This window comes from Panulirus ornatus, chromosome 53, assembly GCF_036320965.1.
Source record: "Panulirus ornatus isolate Po-2019 chromosome 53, ASM3632096v1, whole genome shotgun sequence".
Classification (NCBI taxonomy): domain Eukaryota; kingdom Metazoa; phylum Arthropoda; class Malacostraca; order Decapoda; family Palinuridae; genus Panulirus; species Panulirus ornatus.
In genome coordinates this window covers 11,708,418-11,734,293 of record NC_092276.1, presented here as the reverse complement: position 1 = coordinate 11,734,293, position 25,876 = coordinate 11,708,418, and the positions used below count along the sequence as shown (strand labels likewise).

Genomic DNA, 25,876 nt, shown 5'->3' with positions numbered 1-25,876 from the left:
GATATCAGAAACTGACACCTCCAATTTGGTCTCCCACTTCTCGTTCCCTTCACCTCTGACACATATATCCTCTTTGTCAATCTTTCCTCACTCATTCTCTCCATGTGACCAAACCATTTCAAAACACCCTCCTGTGCTCTCTCAACCACTCTCTTTTGTTTACCACACATGTCCCTTTCCCTTTCATTACTTACTAGATCAAACCACCTCACACCACATATTGTCCTCAAATATCTCATTTCCAGCACATCCATCCTCCTCCGCACAACTCTATCTATAGCCAACGCCTCGCAACCATATAACATTTTAGGAACCAGTATTCCTTCAAACATGCCCATTTTTGCATCCCAAGATAACGTTGTCGACTTCAACACATCTTTCAACGCTCACAGAACTTTCTCCACCTCCCCCACCCTATGATTCACTTCCGCTTCCATGATTCCATCCGCTGCCAAATCCACTCCCAGATATCTAAAACAATTCACTTCCTCCAGTTTTTCTCCATTCAGACTTACTTCTCAATTGACTTGTCCCTCAACCCTACTGTACCTAATATCCTTGTTCTTATTCACATTTACTCTCAGCTTTCTTCTTTCACACACCTTAATAAAACTCAGTAATCAGCTTCTGCAGTTTCTCACCCAAATCAGCGAACAATAACTGACTCACTTCCCAAGCTCTCTCATCCACAACAGAGTGCATACTTGCCCCTCTTACCAAAACTCTTGCATTGACTTCCCTAACAACTCCATCTATAAACAAATTAAACAACTATTCAGACATCACGCACCCCTGCTGCAAACCAGCATTCATTGAGAACCAGTCACTTTCCTCTCTTCCTACACGTACACATGCCTTACATCCTCGATAAAAAACCATTGAACCGGAAGTGAGTCAAGGGTAGGGGAGGGGCCGAAAATTCTGGGAGAGTTGAAAAATGTTTATTAGGTGTAAACATTATCTCGGAAATCAAAAATGGGTATGTTTGATGGAATATTGGTTCCAACACTGTTATATAGTTGATAGGCGTGAGCTACAGATAGAGGTGTGCGGATGAGGGTGGATGTCCTCAAACATCTCATTTCCAGCACATCCACCCTCCTCCGCACAAATCTATCTATAACCAAAACCGAGCAACCATATAACATTGTAGGAGCCAGTGTTCCCTCAAACACCCATCTTTGCTTTCCAAGATAACGCTCTCGACTTCCACACATTTTTAAACTGTCCCAGAACTTTCGCCACCTCCACTACCCTATGTTTCACTTCCGCTTCCATGGTTCCATCCACTGCCAAATCCACTCCCATATATGTAAAACACTTCACTTCCTCCAGTTTTTCTCCATTCAAACTTATCTCCTATTTGACTTGTCCCTTAACCCTACTGTGCCTAATAATCTTGCTCTTATCCACATTTACTCTCAGTTTTCTTCTTTCACACACTTTACCAAACTCAGTAACCAGCTTCTGCATTTCTCACCTGAATCAACCACCAGCGTTGTATCATCAGCGAACAACAACTGACACTTCCCAAGCTCTCTCATCCATAACAGACTGCATACTTTTCCCCTCTTTCCAAAACTCTTACATTCACCTTCCAAACAACCCCACCTATAAACAAATTAAACAACCATGGAGACATCACGTACCAATGCTACAAACCAATATTCACTGAGAACCAATCACTCTCCTCTTTTCCTACTTGTACTCATGCATAGCATCCTCGATAAAAACTTTTCACTGCTTCTAGCAACTTGCCTCCCACACCTTATATTATCAATACCTTGTACAGAGCGTCCCTATCAACTCTATTATATGCCTTCTCCAGATCCATAAATGCTACATACAAATCGACTTCCTTTCTAAGTAGTTCTCACTTGCATAAATTTATTGATTTATCATACTTTGTCGCTGTCTCTCACGTTAGCGAGGTAGCGCAAGGAAAAAGAAGAAAGAATGGCCCAAGCCACCCATATACACATGTATATACATTAAAGCCCACACACGCACATTTACATACCAATACATCTCAACGTATATATATATATATATATATATATATATATATATATATATATATATATATATATATATATATATATATATATATATATATATATATATATATATATATATATATATATAAATATATATATATATATATATATATATATATATATATATATATATATATATATATATATATATATATATATATATATATTTTTTTTTTTTTTTTTGCTTTGTCGCTGTCTCCCGCGTTTGCGAGGTAGCGCAAGGAAACAGACGAAAAAATGGCCCAAACCACCCCCATACACATGTATATACAAACGTCCACACACGCAAATATACATACCTACACAGCTTTCCGTGGTTTACCCCAGACGCTTCACACGCCCTGATTCAATCCACTGACAGCACGTCAACCCGGTATGCCACATCGATCCAATTCACTCTATTCATTGCCCTCCTTTCACCCTCCTGCATGTTCAGGCCCCGATCACACAAAATCTTTTTCACTCCATCTTTCCACCTCCAATTTGGTCTCCCACTTCTCCTCGTTCCCTCCACCTCCGACACATATATCCTCTTGGTCAATCTTTCTTCACTCATTCTCTCCATGTGCCCAAATCATTTCAAAACACCCTCCTCTGTTCTCTCAACCACGCTCTGTTTATTTCCTCACATCTCTCTTACCCTTACGTTACTTACTCGATCAAACCACCTCACAACACACATTGTCCTCAAACATCTCATTTCCAGCACATCCATCCTCCTGCGCACAACTCTATCCATAGCCCACGCCTCGCAACCATACAACATTGTTGGAACCACTATTCCTTCAAACATACCCATTTTTGCTTTCCGAGATAATGTTCTCGACTTCCACACATTCTTCAAGGCTCCCAGGATTTTCGCCCCCTCCCCCACCTTATGATCCACTTCAGCTTCCATGGTTCCATCCGATGCCAGATCCACTCCCAGATATCTAAAACACTTCACTTCCTCCAGTTTTGCTCAGTTCAAACTTACCTCCCAATTGACTTGACCCTCAACTCTACTCTACCTAATAGCCTTGCTCTTATTCATATTTACTGTTAACTTTCTTCTTTCACACACTTTACCAAACTCAGTCACCAGCTTCTGCAGTTTCTCACATGAATCAGCCACCAGCGCTGTATCATTAGCGAACAACAACTGACTCACTTCCCAAGCTCTCTCATCCCCAACAGACTTCATACTTGCCCCTCTTTCCAAAACTCTTGCATTTACCTCCCTAACAACCCCATCCATAAACAAATTAAACAACCATGGAGACATGACAAATACCTGCCGCAAACCTACATTCAATGAGAACCAATCACTTTCCTCTCTTCCTACACGTACATATGCCTTACATCCTCGATAAAACCTTTTCACTGCTTCTAACAGCTTGCCTCCCACACCATATATTCTTAATACCTTCCACAGAGCATCTCTATCATATGCCTTCTCCAGATCCATAAATGCTACATACAAATCCATTTGCTTTTCTAAGTATTTCTCACATACATTCTTCAAAGCAAACACCTGATCCACACATCCTCTACCACTTCTGAAACCACACTGCTCTTCCCCAATCTGACGCTTTGTACATGCCTTCACCCTCTCAATCAATACCCTCCCATATAATTTACCAGGAATACTCAACAAACTTATACCTCTGTAATTTGAGCACTCACTCTTATCCCCTTTGCCTTTGTACAATGGCACTATGCACGCATTCCGCCAATCCTCAGGCACCTCACCATGAGTCATACATACATTAAATAACCTTACCAACCAGTCAACAATACAGTCACCCCCTTTTTTAATAAATTCCACTGCAATACCATCCAGACCTGCTGCCTTGCCGGCTTTCATCTTCCGCAAAGCTTTTACTACCTCTTCTCTCTTTACCAAATCATTTTCCCTAACCCTCTCACTTTGCACACCACCTCGACCAAAACACCCTATATCTGCCACTTTATCATCAAACACATTCAACAAACCTTCAAAATCCTCACTCCATCTCCTTCTCACATCACCACTACTTGTTATCACCTCCCCATTTGCGCCCTTCACTGAAGTTCCCATTTGCTCCCTTGTCTTACGCACTTTATTTACCTCCTTCCAGAACATCTTTTTATTCTCCCTAAAATTTAATGATACTCTCTCACCCCAACTCTCATTTGCCCTCTTTTTCACCTTCCGCACCTTTCTCTTGACCTCCTGTCTCTTTCTTTTATACATCTCCCACTCAATTGCATTTTTTCCCTGCAAAAATCGTCCAAATGCCTCTCTCTTCTCTTTCACTAATAATCTTACTTCTTCATCCCACCACTCACTACCCTTTCTAATCAACCCACCTCCCACTCCTCTTATGCCACTAGCATATTTTGCGCAATCCATCACTGATTCCCTAAATACATCCCATTCCTCCCCCATATATATTTAAAGGGAAACAGAAGAAGGAGTCACACGGGGAGTGCTTATCCTCCTCGAAGGCTCAGATTGGGGTGTCTGAATTTGTGTGGATGTAACCAAGATGAAAAAAAGGGGAAATAGGTAGTATATTTGAGTAAAGGAACCTGGATGTTTTGGCTCTGAATGAAATGAAGTCAAGGGTAAAAGGGAAGAATAGTTTGGTAATGTCTTAGGAGTAAAGTCAGGGGTTAGTGAGAGGACAAGAGCAAGGGAAGGAGTAGCACTACTCCCGAAACAAAAGTAGTGGGAGTATGTGATAGAGTGTAAGAAAGTAAACTCTAGATTGATAAGGGTAAAACTGAAAGTGGATGGAGAGAGATGGGTGATTATTGGTGCAAACGCACCTAGGCATGAGAAGAAAGATCATGAGAGGCAAGTGTTTTGGGAGCAGCTCAGTAAGTGTGTTAGTAGTTTTGATGCACGAGACATACTTATAGTGATGTGTAATTTGAATGCAAAAGTGAGTAATGCGGAAGCTGGGGGAATAATTGATGTACATGAGTTGTTCAGTGTTGTAAATGGAAATGCTAAAGAGCTTGTAGATTTATGTGCTGAAAAAGCACTGGTGGTTGGGAATAACTGGTTTAAAAAGGGAGATATACATAAGAATACCTATGTAAGTAGGAGAGATAGCCAGAGAGCGTTATTGGATTACGTGTTAATTGATAGGCGGGGGAAAGAGAGACTTTTGGATGTTAATTTGCTGAGAGGTGCAAATGAGGAATGTCTGATCATTATCTTGTGGAGTTGAAGGTGAAGATTTGTAGAGGTTTTCAGAAAAGGAGAGAGAATGTTGGGTGAAGAGAGTGGTGAAAGTAAGTGAGCTTGGGAAGGAGACTTGTGTGAGGAAGTACCAAGAAAAATTGAGTGCACACTGGAAAAAGGTAAGAACAAAGGAATGGGATGTATTTAGGGAAGCAGTGATGGTTTGCGCAAAAGATGCTTGTGGCATGAGAAGCGTGGGAGGTGGGCAGATTAGAAAGGGTAGTGAGTGGTGGGATGAAGAAGTAAGATTGTTAGTGAAAGAGAAGAGAGAGGAATTTGGACGACTTTTTCAGGGAAATAATGCAAATGACTGGGAGATGCATAAAAAAAAGAGGCAGAGGTCAAGAGATAGGTGCAAGAGGAGAAAAAGAGGACAAATGAAACTTGGGATAAGAGAGTACCATTAATATCTAGGGAGAATATATAGATGCTTTAGAAGGAGGTAAATTATGTGTGTAAGACAAGGGAATCAATGGGAACTTCAGTGAAGGTGGCTAATGGGGAGGTGATAACAAGTAGTGGTGATGTTAGAAGGAGGTGGAAGTGAGTATTTTTACGGTTTATTGAATGTGTTTGATGATAGAGTGGCAGATATAGGGTGTTTTGGTTGAGGTGGTGTGCAAAGTGAGAGGGTTAGGTAGAATTATTTGGTGAAGAGAGAGAGGTAGTAAAAGCTTTGCGGAAGATGAAAGCCGGCAAGGCAGCGGGTTTCGATGGTATTGCAGTGGACTTTATTAAAAAAGGGGGTGACTGTATTGTTGACTGGTTGATAAGGATATTCGATATATGTATGACTTATTGTGAGGTGCCTGAGGATTGGCGGAATGTATACATAGTGCCACTGCACAAAGGCAAAAGGGATAAAGTGAGTACTCAAATTACAGAGGTATTAGTTTGTTGAATATTTCTGGGAAATTATATGGGAGGGTATTGATTGAGAGGGTGAAGGTATGTACAGAGCATTAAAGTGAGGAAGAGCAATGTAGTTTTAGAAGTGGTAGAGGATATGTGGATCAGGTGTTTGCTTTGAAGAATGTATGTGAGAAATACTTAGAAAAGCAAATGGATTTGTATGTAGCATTTATGGATCTGGAGAAGTCATGTGATAGAGTTGATAGAGATGCTCTGTGGAAGGTATTAAGAATATATGGTGTGGGAGGCAAGTTGTTAGAAGCAGTGAAAAGTTTTTGTCGAGGATGTAAGGCATATGTACGTGTAGGAAGAGAGGAAAGTGATTGGTTCTCAGTGAATGTAGGTCTTCGGCAGGGGTGTGTGATGGCTCCATGGTTGTTTAATCTGTTTATGGATGGGGTTGTTAGGGAGGTGAATGAAGGAGTTTTGGAAAGAGGGGCAAGTATGCAGTCTGTTGTGGATGAGAGAGCTTGGGAATTGAGTCAGTTGTTGTTCGCTGATGATACATCGCTGGTGGCTTATTCATGTGAGAAACTGCAGACTGACTTTGGTAAAGTGTGTGAAGAAGAAAGTTGAGAGTAAATGTGAATCAGAGCAAGGTTATTAGGTACAGTAGGGTTGAGGGTCAAGTCAATTGGGATGTAAGTTTAAATGGAGAAAAACTGGAGGAAGTAAAGTGTTTTAGATATCTGGGAGTGGATCTGGTAGCGGATGGAACCATGGAAGCGGAAGTGAATCATAGGGTGGAGAGGGGGCGAAAATTCTGGGAGCCTTGAAGAATGTTTGGACGTCGAGAACATTATCTCGGAAAGCAAAAATGGGTATGTTTGAAGGAATAGTCGTTCCAACAACGTTGTATGGTTGCGAGGCGTGGGCTATGGATAGAGTTGTGCGCAGGAGGGTGGATGTGCTGGAAATGAGATGTTTGAGGACAATATGTGTTGTGAGGTGGTTTGATCGAGAAAGTAATGTAAGGGTAAGAGAGATGTGTGGAAATAAAAAGAGCGTGGTTGAGAGAGCAGAAGAGGGTGTTTTGAAATGTTTTGGGACATGGAGATAATGAGTGAGGAAAGATTGACCAGGAGGATATATGTGTCAGAGGTGGAGGGAACGAGGGTAAGCGGGAGACCAAATTTGAGGTGGAATGATGGAGTGAAAAAGATTTTGAGTGATCGGGGCCAGAACATGCAGGAGTGTGAAAGGCGGGCAAGGAATAGAGTGAATTGGAACGATGTGGTGTACCGGGGTCGGCGTGCTGTCAATGGATTGAACCAGGGCATGTGAAGCGTCTCGCGTAAACCATGGAAAGTTGTGTGGGGCCTGGATGTGGAAAGGGAGCTGTGGTTTCGGGCATTATTACATGACAGCTAGAGACTGAGTGTGAACAATGGGGCCTTTGTTGTCTTTTCCTAGCGCTACTTCGCACACATGAGGGGGGGGAGTGAGTTGTTATTCAATATGTGGCAAGATGGCGATGGGAATAAATAAAGGCCGACAGTATGAATCATGTACATGTGTATATATGTATATGTGTGTGTGTGTATATATATATGTATACATTGAGATGTATAGGTATGTATATTTGTTTGTGTGGACGTGTGTGTATATACATGTGTATAGGGAAACGGGAGAAAGAATACTTCCCACGTATTCCCTGTCTGTCATAAAAGTCGACTAAGAGAGGAGGGATCGGGTGTCTTGAAATCCTTTCCTCCGATATTACTTTCCAAAAGAAGTAACTGAGGAAGGAGTGAAGAGAAGAATTTTTCTTCTAACGCTGTGTCATCTGTTCCCGACACTGCCCCTCCCCTGCGGGAAATGGCGAGCATGTCTGTAGAAAGAAATGACATATCTATATGAATGCAAGCCACAGTATTTTACGTGCAGTGTCCAGGCCAGGACACGCAGTATTTCCTCACCCAGTTTAGTGGAGAGTGTGCAGGAGTGACTCTCATATCTCAAGTGTTGAAGCTGAGGTCAGGAAGATCTAACACTCCTTGTGTTCCACTGCCTCACGGGAATTGTGGAAGTCGTGATAAAGGTTGACAGGTGATGTATTGCCTGGTATTTGATAATGTCATTCAGGTGTGTTCACTCTTCCTGGCTCTATCTTTCTATTTATCTATCTATCTATCAATTATATATTTTCTTTTCTTTTTTATTTTTCATTTTATCTGTAGTTTTTCTTTCTTTGTTCTATTTATCAATATTTCCTTCCATCTTTCTTTCTTTCTTTCTTTCTTTTTTGTATTTATCAATCTTTCTTTTGCCTTATTATCCTTTACTTCTACTGCTGTTAAGGGACTAGATCGTATTCATTGGAGTTAAGGCTAAACTATCTTGCTCGACCTTAGGTCTGTGTGGTATATGTGTCTGTTTTACTTTATGTTACTCAAATGTACACACATGCACACACGCACTCTCTCTCTCTCTCTCTCTCTCTCTCTCTCTCTCTCTCTCTCTCTCTCTCTCTCTCTCTCTCTCTCTCTCTCTCTCTCTCTCTCTCTCTCTCTCTCTCTCTCTCTCTCTCTCTCTCTCTCTCTCTCTCTACTACTACTACTACTACTACTACTACTACTACTACTACTACATTATATAAAAAGAATTTCAAAGTTGACAGAAACTTGATGATTATAAAATTTCTGTGGTTGGGTACGTATTCATTTACAGCGTATCTTGACCAGAATACTAAACATAAATTGAAACTGGATGATTAATCATATGCTTTCCTAAGATGGCTAGTTTTTCTCGTATAGTGTTTCGGATCAAAAGAATATTCATTGTACTAAGATCTTGATATTCGTGTCATTTCACTCAATAAGACTTCTTACAAGAATATTCAATACATGTAGAATCATGCTTGCCTTCTTAGAGGCACATTTGATTGCAATGAACTTCTTTCCGGTTTAACCGTGCAGAGCAGCCAGGTATCTATATTTTATTTTCCAGGCTGGAGTGACTCATCTTGTCAAGTTACACAAACCTCAATCTTCCTAAGCGAAGTTCTCTAGGTGTAAGCTGATAATATGACTTCTTTATGACTACGTTATTATTCTTTTCTCTATTTTCCTTTTTCTTTTCTACTTTTCACTTACCTGGTTATTATCCTTCGAATATTTCTTTTTTTTTCCTGATATTTCTAAGCACTTTTTTTTCTTATAAAAACTATCGTTTGCCTCATTATGGGATACAATGAACAGTGTCGAGCTCCAAAAGCTAAGGATATGAGTCAGACTGTGTGGTGGTATAGCGTAGTATGGCGTAGCGTTCTGGTGTAGCAGTGTGATTACCTGGTGTGTTGTGGTGTGGTGGTGTTAGTACATGTGATGCAGTGTTGTGGTAGGGTATTGTGATGGGGTGTGTGGTTGTCTAGGATGTAATAGTGTGGTACTGTAGTGGCACCGGGAGGTTCAGTGTGTGTTTGTGTGGCGCTGTGTTGCTGTGGTAGAGTGATGTGGTTTGGGAAGTTAGAAGAGACATTGTCCAGGATTAGGTGGGTCAGTTTCCCATGATTTGGATGGCGGAGGCCCGGTCATCCACTGTGACGTCATCACCCACCTGGATTATCTTGGTTCTCAGTCTTTAAACCACCCACACCATCCATGCTCCCTTGACATCCACACCGCCTAAACCATCAACGCCACACGTACCACCCACACCACACACACACACACACACACACACACACACACACACACAACACACACTATCCCTCGTATCGAACATCCTCACCGCCCTGGGGAGGCGACTGGTCGTGTGGGAGATATATAGCCGCCTAAGTAGACCCAGACATTCAGCGTTCCATTGGTTCTCCAATGCTCGTTTAAGATGGGGTATCAAAGGCGTAACAGGGCAAGAGAACTACAGACAGGAGAAACAGGGAAGAAAAAGAGAGAAAGCGGGGAAGAGAGAGAAGGGTACGTATGACTAGACGAGATTTTTCTCAAAGGTAGGACAAGCGCGTAGCACTCATCGCACGTCTGTCTTCATGAACATTACTGTTCCTCCCTGCTGTATTTCTTCGATGTATTTCTGCTTTTTGTTCTTCTGGTAGCGTATTGAATAATCTTTCCAATGTGTTCGTATATTGTTGTTGACATCTTTTTGGTACGTTCGAAAGTATTGATAGAACTCAGTAATTCTGATACCTCACTGTTTAGAGGCATTCAGGCCCAAGATATCATTTCTGACTTCTTCATTTTCTTGCCATGCATGCCTTATCATGTATCATCTCTATTTCAAGACGAGGAGTACGTATTCTTTTATAATATCAAAATATTTCGTATGTTCCCATCCTTTGCTCTTGTCGTGAAATACTTCTGAATTCACTCTGATTTGATTGTATCTGCATGCATGACTGGTGACCACACGATGCAGTAGTATTCAATTATGCCTCGTACATCAAACATTTTCATCATTAGTTTTCTCTCCCTCGTCGTGAAAGTTCTCATTATCATACGATACATTATTTGGCTAGACAGTACTATCTTATCAATGTTCATACTGAACATAAGTTGTTCATTTACTGTAACTCTCCTCTATCCTCGACGTTTTCTACACGTTCTATGTCTCTCAATGGCGGGCCTTTGCAGGGGGCCGGGGGTCACCTGCTGTCGAATCTTTTTTTATCTATCAACTCAAATTTAACTTTATTAAATTCCACCAAGTTTTCTCATTTTAGAATTATCTTCCAGTCTTTTTGCATGTTTCTTCTCATCCTATCCTTTTACTAAATCTCTTGGCATCTGGAAATCCTCCCGCCAATACCTGCTTACACCTCCAAGTCAATGTCTGATATAACTGTAACGTGCAGTACTGAGGCTGATACCGTCCCTTGTAGGAGTCCATGGAGAACAATCTCCTCTGCTGACATGGTTCCTTTTGCTCTCATTTTGAATTATTTGTTATTTTTCTTATATATCTTCAGTATTTTCTTTCGACATTTTCATTAACAAAACTGTGTTTATTTCTTTCTTTTTATTAGATATCAGAGCAAAGTCTGGAAAGATTGTCTTTTCTTTCCCTGCACTAGAGGATCAATGTATGCTATCATGGTGAGCTAAGAGGAGAGTTTGCGTACTTTTACCTGGCACAATTCCAGGAACTGGCCTTTATCTACATAACTATTGTTAGTCAGATGTTCTATAATGTGTTGGCTGTAATTTATACATTAAAAATAACTAAGTGTGATGTCTGGTTAACTAGTCTATACCGCTTTGGTACTAGATTAGTTCTTCGATTCGTATGTTGGTGTTATATCCATATGCTTCTTTGTGTACATCTCTTATACTGGCTGGGTCATTGAATTGTTCTCATCAAGAATATTTTCGGCTTTGTTATTATTATCTTTGTCTCATTATGGAAATTTGTGGAATTCCATCCAGTCCTGGCGCTGAAAGGGAGTTACATAGAGTTACATAGATACACGATCACACAGACCCATGGTCCAAGTGAGGTGGTCTCACCTTAACGCTATAGAGAAAAAACATTCCACCTAAAAGAGAAATGAACATGAATATGTCATGCATCCCTTCACCAACAACATACATCCTTTCACTTGTTTTAAAGAGAGTGTTCAGGATAAACTTGAGTTACAGCCTCTAGAGTTACCCCCTCTATATCATTGTTGATGTTGAAGAATGATACAAGAATACTTTTTTGTCTTCTTGATCAATGTTGGTATGTTAACACAACATGACGAGGGAGAAATCGCTGGTAGAGAAAGTAACATAATATACCGCTACGTTGTAATGATTATTTGAATGAATTATTCAAAACCGGATAGTGACAAGTGATCATCAACACTAATTTCGAAGATATTAAGAGTGTTGGTCTGAACATGATCTGAGAGCTTATTCCACGCGTCAATAATGTCGTTGGCAAAGAAATATTTCGTACAGCTCAGACTAATGCGGAAACCTCCCTAGTTTTAGTCCATTATCTCTCGTTGGTAGAGCTGGCACTACTGGAAAGAAATTTTCAAAATCGATGCTATTGAATCCTTTAAGTATTTCAAAAAATTCTCTTAATTTGCCTTAGGGAACGCATCTTGCTGAGATAAAACAAGTTGAATTCTCGCAATACGTCCTCGTATAGTATAGAGAGCAAGGAAGTAACAATATTATGATCGTAAGTACCCAGATGTTCTCTAACACGGGTATTAGTTACTAAGAACCCCTGAGACGCAATAACTAAATTAAGTATCTAATTTTCCTCCTCGGTTCGGTGACACTTTGGTAACGGAAACTGTTTCCGACAAAGCTTATAAGTCTATCAGATTCTCTTACTAGACGTGACATTTTCCTTCAGTTGATTTCTGGAAGATCAGAATTCCCCAGAATGATCGAATCTTTATCCTGCGTTGCTCGCTGTAAACTCTCGTACATGACAGTGTCAATATCTGCTGGCTGACCCGGGCCTCTATAGCCAACGGTTATGTAAAGTTTGGAGAATTCTGTGTTAATTCGAAAACATAAGTGTTCAAGATCGGCAAATGTAGTCTGAATTTCGACTGGAATTAGGTAAAATTTCATGTACAGCGCAGTTCCTTGTTCTCTTCCGTCTCTACTCCCTACAAATAATTTGTTGTCTGGTGATGTGGGGAGGGATTCGATCTGAGCTCCGTCGAGTGATATGTAATTTGACCTGACCTGATCTCTACTGCTCATACTATGTTGTACCTTATCTCCCATGAAGTCGAGCTGCTGGTATACAAAGCCAATATTAACATCCATACACAGGCTTTTGAGTCTCTCATCTACACCTAGAGCTCCCCTTAGAGAGTACTTACCTACATTTTGTTTCGGAGAACGCTAACTACAATAATGTTATCCGATCCATCTTTACGGGTGCCAATCATCTTTCTGGCACCTGGGTAGACAGGGTGTGTTCTCTTAGCTCTCAAGTTCCCTGCCATGTGTTAACTGAGATTTAGCCAGTAGATCTTCAAGAACAGTGGGACAGTCAGTCGTCCCCGGTGTTTTCCTACAAGTCACTGAGTACTGCAGATCGATGGCTCTGGAGTGAGCATTGACTCGCGTTCGTTATGCGTGTGTGTGTGTGTGTGTGTGTGTGTGTGTGTGTGTGTGTGTGTGCGTGTGTGTGTGTGTGTGCGTGTGTGTGTGTGTGTGTGTGTGTGTGTGTTGAGGAAGGGGCAGGGGAACGGCTGGACGATGGTTATGTTGTGACGTAAACCTGGAGGAGGTTCTGGAATTAGGGTGAGGGAAGGCTATACTGGAGGGACCCGGCTGGGTGTTTGGGCGGTGGGAGAGAGGAGGTTACAAGAAGGGAGGCTGAAGAGTAGGGGGGGGAGGGTTTTAAAATGTGCTGTGACGGCATAGTCTGTGGGGATAGGGTGACAGCGAGGGAGGACTGGGGCTGGCATGTTGTGTGGGGAGGGAACGAGCGGCGGAGTGGATTGGACTAGGATGGCGGGTGGATGCAGGCACTGGGGAAAGGAAAGGTTGGAGGGGAATAAGGTGAGGGTGCGCCATTTTCAAACGCTGTAGCTCAGCCCTAAGTATTAGATTTTCCCGTAAAGGCTTAGAGCAGCGAGACACTCAACCATGAGACACGCGACTCTCACTACAGAAAAATCTAGTTACGAAAAACGAATCGTGTGAGTTAGATCTACTCATATGAGATGGAAAGATTGTAGGGCTGTTGGCGGTGAGCCAGCAGCCCACGTGTGGTTAAAGCAGAAAGAAAGGACAGCTACGTGGTACAAAGAAGTAAAACTTGACAGAGACTGAAGTTGTGGCTCACTGAGAAGTCGTCACTACCCTTCCCGATACCTAGTTGTAGTACCAATTATATACCTTCCTGGTAACTAGCGGTTTAGCGCTCCCTGCTAGAGAGAGAGAGAGAGAGAGAGAGAGAGAGAGAGAGAGAGAGAGAGAGAGAGAGAGAGAGAGAGAGAGAGAGAGAGAGAGAATGCATATTGTTCGATATCTGTTAAGTTGTTTTTACATGTTATACACCTGAATATACCTGACACCCCATATAAACTTATCACAAACTTTTTATCAAATTGTAATTGGAGATTAACAGGCCGAGAATATTATACTTGATTAAAGAAAAATTGGATATTGAAAACTAGTATTTTGACTGCTACATAAATGAATCTCGTATTAATTGGAATTGGATATTTGAATTTACAGTATTTTTCAGTTATATTTGTTAGGACTGTATGTATATATACGAACCTTTTACATACAAATCTATGAGAAAATGTAGAGGAAAATGTTAGGAGTCTTGTATATGGGAAACAAACTTTCTGTATTAGTTTATCCGAAGCTCATTATAAATCCTAACCATGCAATAAAGTGAAGCATTAAACGCGATAATGTAATTGTATCGTTTTCCATTTTCATTCGGTTAAACCTTGTTGCTCTGTTGGGTCATGAAAGGTAAATTACGTTATATATATATCTAAAACAGTTTTCATTTCAGATTTCTATTTTATTCTAAGTGACTGATTTCGAAGGCTGGAGGAAGGCTTAGGTGGATTGTTTGATTATCAGAACAATAGATCGAAGAGCAAAAATCCATTCTTAATTCCGTAAAACGAAATGTCTCACTGGATATTAGAAGATGTAAACTGAGAAGAAGCAAACTTCCATTAGTTAAACTTGGTTAATCTAATACAGGAATGAGTACATAAAAGATGATTTTCTCCTGAAAGAGCAATGCATTAAGAACATATTATATTTTTCTTCTGAGACCAGGTGTTAAAATGTATTGCGAATCTCGCACGGAAAACTTCCTGTAGTGTTAATCTTCTCTGCAAGTACTGAACCAGAGAAGTTCTTGCAGTGTTATATCCTCACGTTGCTTAGGAACTTATTGATGCCTTACGATACTTTAGAACTTGGTGTGTTACCCTTATGTTTCCTTTCCATTCTTGGGGGCTTCTTCCACTATCACCTACGCAAATCCTGAGCATACTTAACAGCTTCCTCCGTTTTTACCCTTAAAAAACTATATGACACTAGGAACATTTTGAAGTTTTAGAATATCCTTAGCTGAAATGAAAACTTCCTGCAATGTTGCCTTGCTATGTTGGTCTCTTAGATTCTCAGGTCATCTGGAAATTTCGTATATGTTTGATATTCAATAACTTCATGATAATTGCCTGGTTCCTAATGTGTAACTCATCCATTAACGTTGATCTTATGAGGGCTCACATATGACATTGTATGATAGAGATACTTAACAATCAGCGTTACAATCCAGTCCTACAGAATGCATGACAATATCAGGTGTGTGAAGCCAGTACGTTTCTGATAATGAAACGCCAAACATAAGTCACCAGCTTCTGCAGTTTCTCACATGAATCAGCCACCAGCGCTGTATCATCAGCGAACAACAACTGACTCACTTCCCAAGCTCTCTCATCCACAACAGACTTCATACTTGCCCCTCTTTCCAAAACTCTTGCATTCACCTCCCTAACAACCCCATCCATAAACAAATTAAACAACCATGGAGACATCACACCCCTGCCGCAAACCTACATTCACTGAGAACCAATCACTTTCCTCTCTTCCTACACGTACACATGCCTTACATCCTCAATAAAAACTTTTCACTGCTTCTAACAACTTGCCTCCCACACCATATATATATATATCCACACATCCTCTACCACTTCTGAAACCACACTGCTCTTCCCCAATCTGATGCTCTGTACATGCCTTTACCCTCTCAATCAATACCCTCCCGTATAATTTGCCAGGAATACTCAACAAACTTATACCTCTGTAATTTGAGCACTCACTCTTATCCCCTTTGCCTTTGTACAATGGCACTATGCACGCATTCCGCCAATCCTCAGGCACCTCACCATGAGTCATACATACATTAAATAACCTTACCAACCAGTCAACAATACAGTCACCCCCTTTTTTAATAAATTCCACTGCAATACCATCCAAACCTGCTGCCTTGCCGGCTTTCATCTTCCGCAAAGCTTTCACTACCTCTTCTCTGTTTACCAAATCATTTTCCCTAACCCTCTCACTTTGCACACCACCTCGACCAAAACACCCTATATCTGCCACTCTATCATCAAACACATTCAACAAACCTTCAAAATACTCACTCCATCTCCTTCTCACATCACCACTACTTGTTATCACCTCCCCATTTGCGCCCTTCACTGAAGTTCCCATTTGCTCCCTTGTCTTACGCACTTTATTTACCTCCTTCCAGAACATCTTTTTATTCTCCCTAAAATTTAATGATACTCTCTCACCCCAACTCTCATTTGCCCTTTTTTTCACCTCTTGCACCTTTCTCTTGACCTCCTGTCTCTTTCTTTTATACATCTCCCACTCAAGTGCATTTTTTCCCTGCAAAAATCGTCCAAATGCCTCTCTCTTCTCTTTCACTAATACTCTTACTTCTTCATCCCACCACTCACTACCCTTTCTAATCAACCCACCTCCCACTCTTCTCATGCCACAAGCATCTTTTGCGCAATCCATCACTGATTCCCTAAATACACCCCATTCCTCCCAACTCCCCTTGCTTCCATTGTTCTCACCTTTTTCCATTCTGTACTCAGTCTCTCCTAGTACTTCCTCACACAGGTCTCCTTCTCAAGCTCACTTACTCTCACCACCCTCTTCACCCCAACATTCACTCTTCTTTTCTGAAAACCCATACAAATCTTCACCTTAGCCTCCACAAGATAATGATCAGACATCCCTCCAGATGCACCTCTCAGCACATTAACATCCAAAAGTCTCTCTTTCGCACGCCTGTCAATTAAAACGTAATCCAATAACGCTCTCTGGCCATCTCTCCTACTTACATAAGTATACTTATGTATATCTCGCTTTTTAAACCAGGTATTCCCAATCATCAGTCCTTTTTCAGCACATAAATCTACAAGCTCTTCACCATTTCCATTTACAACACTGAACACCCCATGTATACCAATTATTCCCTCAACTGCCACATTACTCACCTTTGCATTCAAATCACCCATCACTATAACCCGGTCTCGTGCATCAAAACCACTAACACACTCATTCAGCTGCTCCCAAAACACTTGCCTCTCTTGATCTTTCTTCTCATGCCCAGGTGCATATGCACCAATAATCACCCACCTCTCTCCATCAACTTTCAGTTTTACCCATATTAATCGAGAATTTACTTTCTTACACTCTATCACATACTCCCACAACTCCTCTTTCAGGAGTATTGCTACTCCTTCCCTTGCTCTTGTCCTCTCACTAACCCCTGACTTTACTCCCCAGACATTCCCAAACCACTCTTCCCCTTTACCCTTGAGCTTCGTTTCACTCAGAGCCAAAACATCCAGGTTCCTTTCCTCAAACATACTACCTATCTCTCCTTTTTTCACATCTTGGTTACATCCACACACATTTAGGCACCCCACTCTGAGCCTTCGAGGAGGATGAGCACTCCCCGCGTGACTCCTTCTTCTGTTTCCCATTTTAGAAAGTTAATACAAGGAGGGGAGAATTTCTGGCCCCCCCGCTCCCGTTCCCTCTAGTCGCTTTCTACGACACGCGAGGAATACGTGGGAAGTATTCTTTCACCCCTATCCCCAGGGATAATATACATATATATATATACATATACACATACACACACATACACATACACACGCACATATACACACACACACACATACATATATATATATATATATATATATATATATATATATACATATATATATATATATATATATATATATATATATATATATATATATATATATATATATATATATATATATATATATATATATATATATATATATATATATATATATATATATATATATATACATATATATATACTTGTATAGATAGATAGATAAATAGATAGATAGATAGATAGATAGGCAGGTAGGTAGGGAGAGAGAGAGAGAGAGAGAGAGAGAGAGAGAGAGAGAGAGAGAGAGAGAGAGAGAGAGAGAGAGAGAGAGAGAGAGAGAGAGAGAGAATTACCCGCAATCACAGCTAACATGAGAAATAATCATAAAACGAAAAAAAAAATCGACTTAATTCCTGAAGAGTTATACTTGAGAGCAGGCGCTCATCTAGGAAATGGTCAGATGTGTCAAACTTACGAACACACCGAGGTCATGATGAAATGTTCAAAGCAGGACCGATGTTTAAGTATACTTCGTGCTGTCGAAACCGTAATACCTCTCCGGTTATTTGGACGTTAAACTTAATCTCTCATATTAACCGAATACTCAAAAAAAAAGAATAGAAAAAAATTGGATATAGCTGTTGTAGAAAAGTAAGTTCATTATTAACCCGGCGACCATTTGAAAGAGAACATATTCATTACATATGATATAAAACAGCTGATAATTGTAGCAAGGGCGTTTTGTTCGATGAAACGATTTAATATGTTTTTTTTTTCAAACAAAGAAAAGCTCGTTGTTTTAATCATATGTAAATGACATATGACCATGGTAAAATGCAGACACGTTTGTTTCGTTAGACACCAGCGTGAATTAACGAAACAGTTGTCACAGATATACATTTATGATCTTTTCTTTGGATGGAATGAAAGGATCAGAATGATAGGTACCATTTTCTAAATAATTTATATGAAATTTATTTTACAATGTATAAGAGGGGACGATCACGCCCGTCGCTATCTCACTAGTGGATAAGACCAAGTGACAAGATTAGTAATGAGAAATCTGGTTTCGAACTGCTTTGGCAAATTCTCCGAATATGACATTGTTGATGGTGTGGTGCGTGGCAACTCATAATCTGGCTGGAAATGGCTTTCAAATTCTTGTCGTTATGAAAGTAAGCAATGAAAATCCTGCAAAGGGAGGGAGCACCTTGCGGGCTGCACCTCCCTGAACCGGCTCTTCACTGCACACTTTGATCCTGTATGCACTCGACGATTGCTTTTACTAGTCGAAATCGTAGTAAGGTGTGTCATCACCTGATGGGATGCTCCTGCCGCTTACTGATGCTTGGAACGTCATGCGAACATTCACCATCGACACTGAACTCAACTGCATTAAATCACATCCACGGGGATGGAGCAATCAAATCCCGTAGTTAGATTATTCAGATACGCCGCGAAGCTGTTATGTATATTGGACATCGAGTGTCACACTTAGAACGATGACCGCCCGATGCCCTACTGGATTTAGTATGAAGAGGTCCTTCCAATAAGTAATTAACCAAACCAAAACAGTCATGAATGAAGGGGAATTCATATCCTAAAATGAAAAGTACAACAACGACAACGACCAAAACCTAAATCGCACTAACTACAAATTGTTTCACCTCAAATTTTATCCCCAAATTTATAGGTAATGATAAGCTCTCTTACAGTTCACAGGCTTCACAAGCTGACAGTAATTTGGGCTAGTCGGTAGTAGTTCAGGCCTACGCGAGGATATCAACAGGGTGTATGACGCGTTACAGCGCTTTACGGACTTACAGTGCAGTACAGTACATCGTGGGTTTCATATGGAGCTTCCAACCGTCCGTTGGAAACTCTGCTATGTTTACACGTCACATGCTCTCCACGGGAGACCGACTAGGCTTTTTGGTCCTGGATTATCCTCAAATGAACACTTGGTCATCACAAGCCTCTCTATGGACTGAAGTGCGCCACACCTTCAATTGCCTCTGCTATGGGAGCACTCACTCCTCTACAGCTTCAGTGGCTGAAACAAAACTTATCCAAAAGATTCTCTGTAATACAACATCCACCCCCCTTACTCTGTGGTTTTACTTAATCAGGTTTAGGTGGTAACCAGATATTATGTACAGCCCGCACTCTTCTTTGTAGTCTAACGCAAATGATGAATTTCTTTCAATCCGTGATGATAACCAGAATTTAACACTAATGGCAAATTACTTACAACCCTCACTAACACCAGTCACTTTCGCACAGTAATACAACACTAACATTATCATCAATGCAAAGTATAACTGAAACTTTGTAACACACAAGACAACTGACTATTATTGGAGGTAAGGTTATCCAGCACGTAACCAATTTTGAAACACTTTGGGCAGGTATTGCAGGCACTCAAGCTCGCTCATGCCACCATGATACCTGCCGTTACTACATGTACTCACAAAAACGCGAAGACACATGTAATCTTGAACACCTTACTGCCTGCATAGTCTGAAAATGACCCAATCCCAGGGCCTCTGGTGTAATCCGTCATCGTCTATATGGTTTCAATCTTCAGCCAGTCACCTCTCCTTCCATCTAAATCAAGCATCTCTCTGCCTTCGACTTGCTACACAGTTCTACTACGCATTTGTGGTGGCGTAGATCAAGCAAACTGCTAACAGGGTAGTTTGGACTATAACACCGCTAGTTAACTTGCTGGAAACATAGATATACGTGTAACATACTACGTTGCACTTCGAACACGTCTTACTGTAATCCCATAACTCTTGCACACTGGCATATACTCCCATACATTACAGTTCATTTGTTACATAATGATGATAATGGAAACAGTATACAGCCAACTGGTTGGTAAATCATCGAGTACAGTTCGATGCCAAGCTGAGCACTCTTGGTGATAAAGCTGAACTTCCTCACTTTTGTAAAAAAAAAAAAAAAATTCAAGAGATTAGTAGAAATGATTTTTCCCTAATGCTCTGTGTGTATTTGGTAATCCGCCGCACCATTTATGCCCACAACGAGAAAGATATCCTTCCGATGCATGAAAAGTTTGTTGTTATCTGTTAGTAAAAGGAAAAGTATTATTTCATACTTTAAAAGTGTTGTTTTGCTCTCCTATCATGGAATTTTCAGCACCTTGCTGCTAACTTTTTCAATTCCACCAGAGCTATCTGACAGGTTCTCTCTAACCTACCCTTAAGGCCGAGCACACATTGATAGGTTGTTGTAGTTTCTAGCTCATCTCCTTCCTCATTTCATAATTTCCTCAGTATAACTAATAAAATGGACCTAGTACCACTATATCATACAATAGCTCAAATGAAGAAAAACCTGTACTCTTTTGCGGTGCTTCCCTATATGCAAACAACAAAGTAGTAACATATCTATCTTGGTCTTTCGATCGCTCTTCACACATTTTCTATATGATAGATTAAATGTCCCATTAAGCTTTTCCGCAAGCTGAATTATAAGGAGTAGCGAGTAAGCTGGCATATTCACACGAATCTACCGACGTAATCGCGTAAAGTGCTTTACTTGATTAGTTGGTATTTCCCTTGGTACTCCCTCTCTTGAATATGTATCTACGAAAGCTTCTGTTACGAATGAATGTGTTTTAGGAGGGCAGCTTCCAGATACTGAAGCTGTATAGTCCTCCATCATGAGCATCAATCTGCTTCCCTTCTTAGATGCTCATATGACCGGACCCACAGTGTCTACTAGCCACTCTGTGAAATGTTTCATCTGTCAGCGTCATACATCCTGGAAGGAACTTTCTCACCCCTCCCTTTAGCATAGAAGGCTTGCAAACCCCATACAACCTGAAGTACCTTAATGTATCAGTACATACCCCTGGTCGAAAGAAATTATATGAATTTTCTTCGATGTTTTCTGAGCTCCTAAGTGACCTCCAAAGTCTGACTCATGAGCTAGTTGCAGTACTTGGCCTCTGAACTTGGTTGACACAAAGACCTGATTTAACTAACCTTTTTTGTCCAAATTACTCATCACATCCTTACAGTAAATGACCTTTGATTTAATACCTTGTTCGTTCGTCTTCGTTTCCCAGGGATCTGCCAACTGTTGTAACGAAATTCATTAGTGGATTGAAAGCATTTAGTGGGGGTTGTGGCTAGCTGTTTCCCTTCACCGTCTCCTGGTGTACGCAATACGCCTTTCTAAGCCAAAGTGACATCAGAGTGGATCAGGATCTGCAGGTTCCCATACTTCTTGAAGTTTGCCTTGAATTAAATCTTCTACTGTATTGCTCACACACAATATCAATTTCCCCTCGTCATATGATCATCTGCCCTGACACGAGCCACTGGACCTCTCCTCGCAATCCCATCTATTAATACGTTTTCATCTAGTCTGTGAAATGTCCTTCCTCCATCAAGCCATTGCGAGTTTCTGCTGTAAAACAACTGGTGTCCGTCAACACTTTCACCTATGCACCATTTACCCTTGTGTAACTGTCATCTTCCTCACTCCAGGTTCGCGTACAGTAGACAACAGTGGAAGTGTCCCACCTCTCCGTACCACCCTGTGCCTTTACGTCCCTTCATTGCGTTCCCAGCTGTCGGGCTGTCTACCACTGTACATGTAGCGATGTCGTCTCTTGGTTGAGGGTCATGCTGTACCATTTTCGTTGGTCTTTCTGGATTCCTTTTAAACCTTTATCCAGACTTCTTCAATTTCTCTTGCTACATACCTACGTCTCTTTTCTTTAGGTAGTTTGTTCTGTAATTCCAGCCACCTTATGTAACTTCCACCGCCGAGGAAGGCAATTTTATGACTAAGTGCTCACATATCCAACACAAAAATGTGTATCACCTCTAGCGGCAACTCCTCAAGCTCAGCCACACAATCGTGTATCCTCCCACTGCTACACATACTTACAGCAACAAGGCTGATATTGCAACCATTCAAGCTCGCCCACACCATCGTGATTCCTCCCACTGCTACACATACTCACTGCAACGAGAAAGCACAAAGGATTTTGAACTCCCTGATGTCTTTGTAGTTTGAAAATGACCCACGACTCTAAGGTTCTGGTGTAATCTGTCTCTATCCACTTCTGCTCTCTGCCATATGATCTCGCTTTCACTCTTCAGCTAATTACGTTTCTTTTTCCCTGTTAAGCGTGAGTAGATCATCCTCATCCACGATTTGATGATATGCTGTACTACGCATTTGGGATGACGGAGATCGGTGAAACTGCTTGAACTGCCTCACCACTAGTTTATGATACAACTCATTACTGTAAACACTGATATACGTGCGGTTTACTGAGTTGCTTGTTTATTACATCTTACTTTTGTTACGTGTAAATATTATTACCATAACACTCGCATACTGGAAGAGAGTCGTGAGAGATAATAGTTTCTTCGTGACGTTTCAGTTAACTTGATACAAGACAGAACGGGAAAAAATGATTTGTGTACTATCAACATATCGATAAAGCTATGATTGTAATTCACGAACGGAAAGTTTTACATGTTTGTACATTTAATCTTATGTCTTTTTTTTCAGAAAAAGCTCAGACGTGACATCTAGAAACAAACTCAAGGCTGAGAAAGACAAAGTCTCTCTTTCCTTCATTTTTTCTCTTCCACAAATTTATCTTACCTTTGGAAGCTGTCAACTTCTCTGATAGTCCAACCAGTGACTGATCTCGACCTTATATTGAGATGTTCAAACCTATGACTTCATCTTTAGCAAGAACCACAGTGCTGGCAACACACTTGGAGGTGTAAGAATCTTAGAACCAAAAGACAACAAGGAAATTTCAGCTTCGTTCGAGCCAAAATCAGCACCTGAGACTGAAGATCCAAGAATTGAGAGACCTTACTTTGACGAACGTCCCCACATTGACGCCCTCCCGTATTGCAACCTTCAACTCACACGTCTTATGAGAGGTAAGATCCTTCACATGGTGGAGACCGTGAAGAAGTACCGCTTGCTGACTGACTTCCTTGACGTCGCTGGTCCATCATCAAGCCACACTCTGGAAGGCCGTTTTTTTTTTCCTAATTGTTTCACTATAAGCCGTTAGTTTGATTTCATACTCCATGTTCCACCTGTCGGTGGTAGTGCAGAAGGATTACAGAAGCATCAAAGATTTTCTTTCTTCAGACCCCAGTGGTCAGATAATCACGACTCACGTTACAAAGTTCCTTCCGTCGATATGCTTACACTCTCCCACGTAGCAAATTCATCTACGAGATGCAAAAACGAAAATGCAACTTCAGAATTTCAGATATCTTATTATAAACATTATTTTCACTTCTAGTAGAACTTGTTTTGATCTATCCCTAAAAAGCTTTGATTTTTAACAATACAAATCTTAGTATTCCAATGTGCGTCCACATTTCTGGCCACAAACTTTACATTTCGCATGAATCACATATTCACATATATAAAATCGCCAACAGCGCCAGTAGACAGGCTTTAGTCTACCCATGATAACATCTTGTAGTCCACTGATCACAGGACTTTCTCCATGCACACAGACGTCCTAGCGCCAATTTGCACTCGTCTATAAGTCTCAGATAGATCTATTAGATCCATCCTAATCACAATTTAAAGACTTCTGATTGTATTATAAACAGCCTCTTGATCTAGTGCAGGATTGGATACAGCATCAACTTTATCATGCTTTCGGAGCAAGATAAAGTCATCTCTGCTTTAAGAATTCAATAGAGTCATTTATTGACAAACCATGCAGAGAAGGAATCCATTATGATTCGATTTGCCAATAGTGCTTGTATAACTTTATCTGACTTTAGAGACAAATACTTTACATTCTGATCTTAGGGTATTTGATGCAAGTAGTGAGAATAGAGAATTAGAGATAATCTAATTCTCTGCGTTTGTGGAATCTCTATGTTCAAGAACGTTGAGTATGACGAACAGTTCAGTTTGTAGGTCAGATGCTCAACACTTTATTCTAAAATCCAGCTCTGAATCTATTAACATTACACTTGGTCATATTGGAAGCACTATCAACTTTGCCAGTAGCATTATTGAGAGAGTTGTAAGTACAGCAACTATGTTTCATGTTACTATCAGTCTGAGGTGTCTGTATGTGCTCAAGAGCACTGATTTTTGCAATGAATTGAATGGGAAGGTTGTGAGTATTCAATTTCTATGGTGGATAAGTAGGTAGGATGATGTCAGTGAAAGTCACTTTCTAGGGAAGTGGGAAATGCTATTGATTCCAATTTTTGTTTGACTGAGGTACCCGAAACATTGTCGTTTTATTGTCTATTGTTTAGATGTACTTAGATTCATTTGTCTAAGGCAAACATACTTTAAAAGTTCTGTAAAGATGATTTTGTATGTTAATCATGCAGACTCTGTAGTCCCATCATGAGACTCAGTCTAGGTATCTTATCTCTTGGTGCTAAGTATAATCAATTCTTTCCGCATTTTAAGTAGTTTAAGACTTTATGACAACCAAGTATAATTCCTAAGCTTCGTTCTGCATTTTGCCAAATCTATTAATAATTTTGCTGTTGTGTGGGACAAAGGCTGGTGTGTCATTATCTATTTGAGATCTTTAAAAAGCCAAGTAGATTATTTCAGTTGTCATAACATTTGCACCATAACTGGAAGTGTATGTTTCAACAGCTCTGAGAGCTCTAAGACTATCTTCATATTTTCAGTTCAGTTTTCATGCAACAGCTGCAGTACATGGTGCTGAGATACCAGGTTTGCTATATATTATAATCTAAGATGGTTTGTTGGTCACTCAGGCTTTAGGACTATCAACTGCCAGGGTCATTAAGGCCGTCATCGTTAAGCAACATCCACCAACTGAAATATCCTTAACACCTTCTTTAAGTGCTGAAGGATAACTCTGAGATCACATACACTCTCACTATGTGGCCCGTGTTCAGTTTAGATGGTCCATTCTGCCACTAGCAATTCTGGACTAATTTATCTTTTTTCTTTTTTTTAGGGGTGAAGGGGCAGAGAGAAAGATAGTCTGACCCTGAAACACTGATTCCACTTCGATACATCTTCC

General features: G+C 40.6%; 1 protein-coding gene across 1 annotated transcript in view; it reads left to right on the top strand.

Annotated features, from left to right (window-relative positions):
- LOC139765250 (tetratricopeptide repeat protein 33-like) overlaps positions 1 to 24,466 on the top strand; it is a 39,486-nt gene extending 15,020 nt beyond the window's left edge. The window contains exons 2-4 of the mRNA XM_071692586.1: positions 23,380 to 23,392; positions 23,566 to 23,765; positions 24,459 to 24,466. Coding sequence (XP_071548687.1) covers positions 23,380 to 23,392; positions 23,566 to 23,765; positions 24,459 to 24,466 — 221 coding nt within the window. The remainder of the gene's footprint in view (positions 1 to 23,379; positions 23,393 to 23,565; positions 23,766 to 24,458) is intronic.
- The last annotated feature ends 1,410 nt before the right edge of the window (positions 24,467 to 25,876 follow it).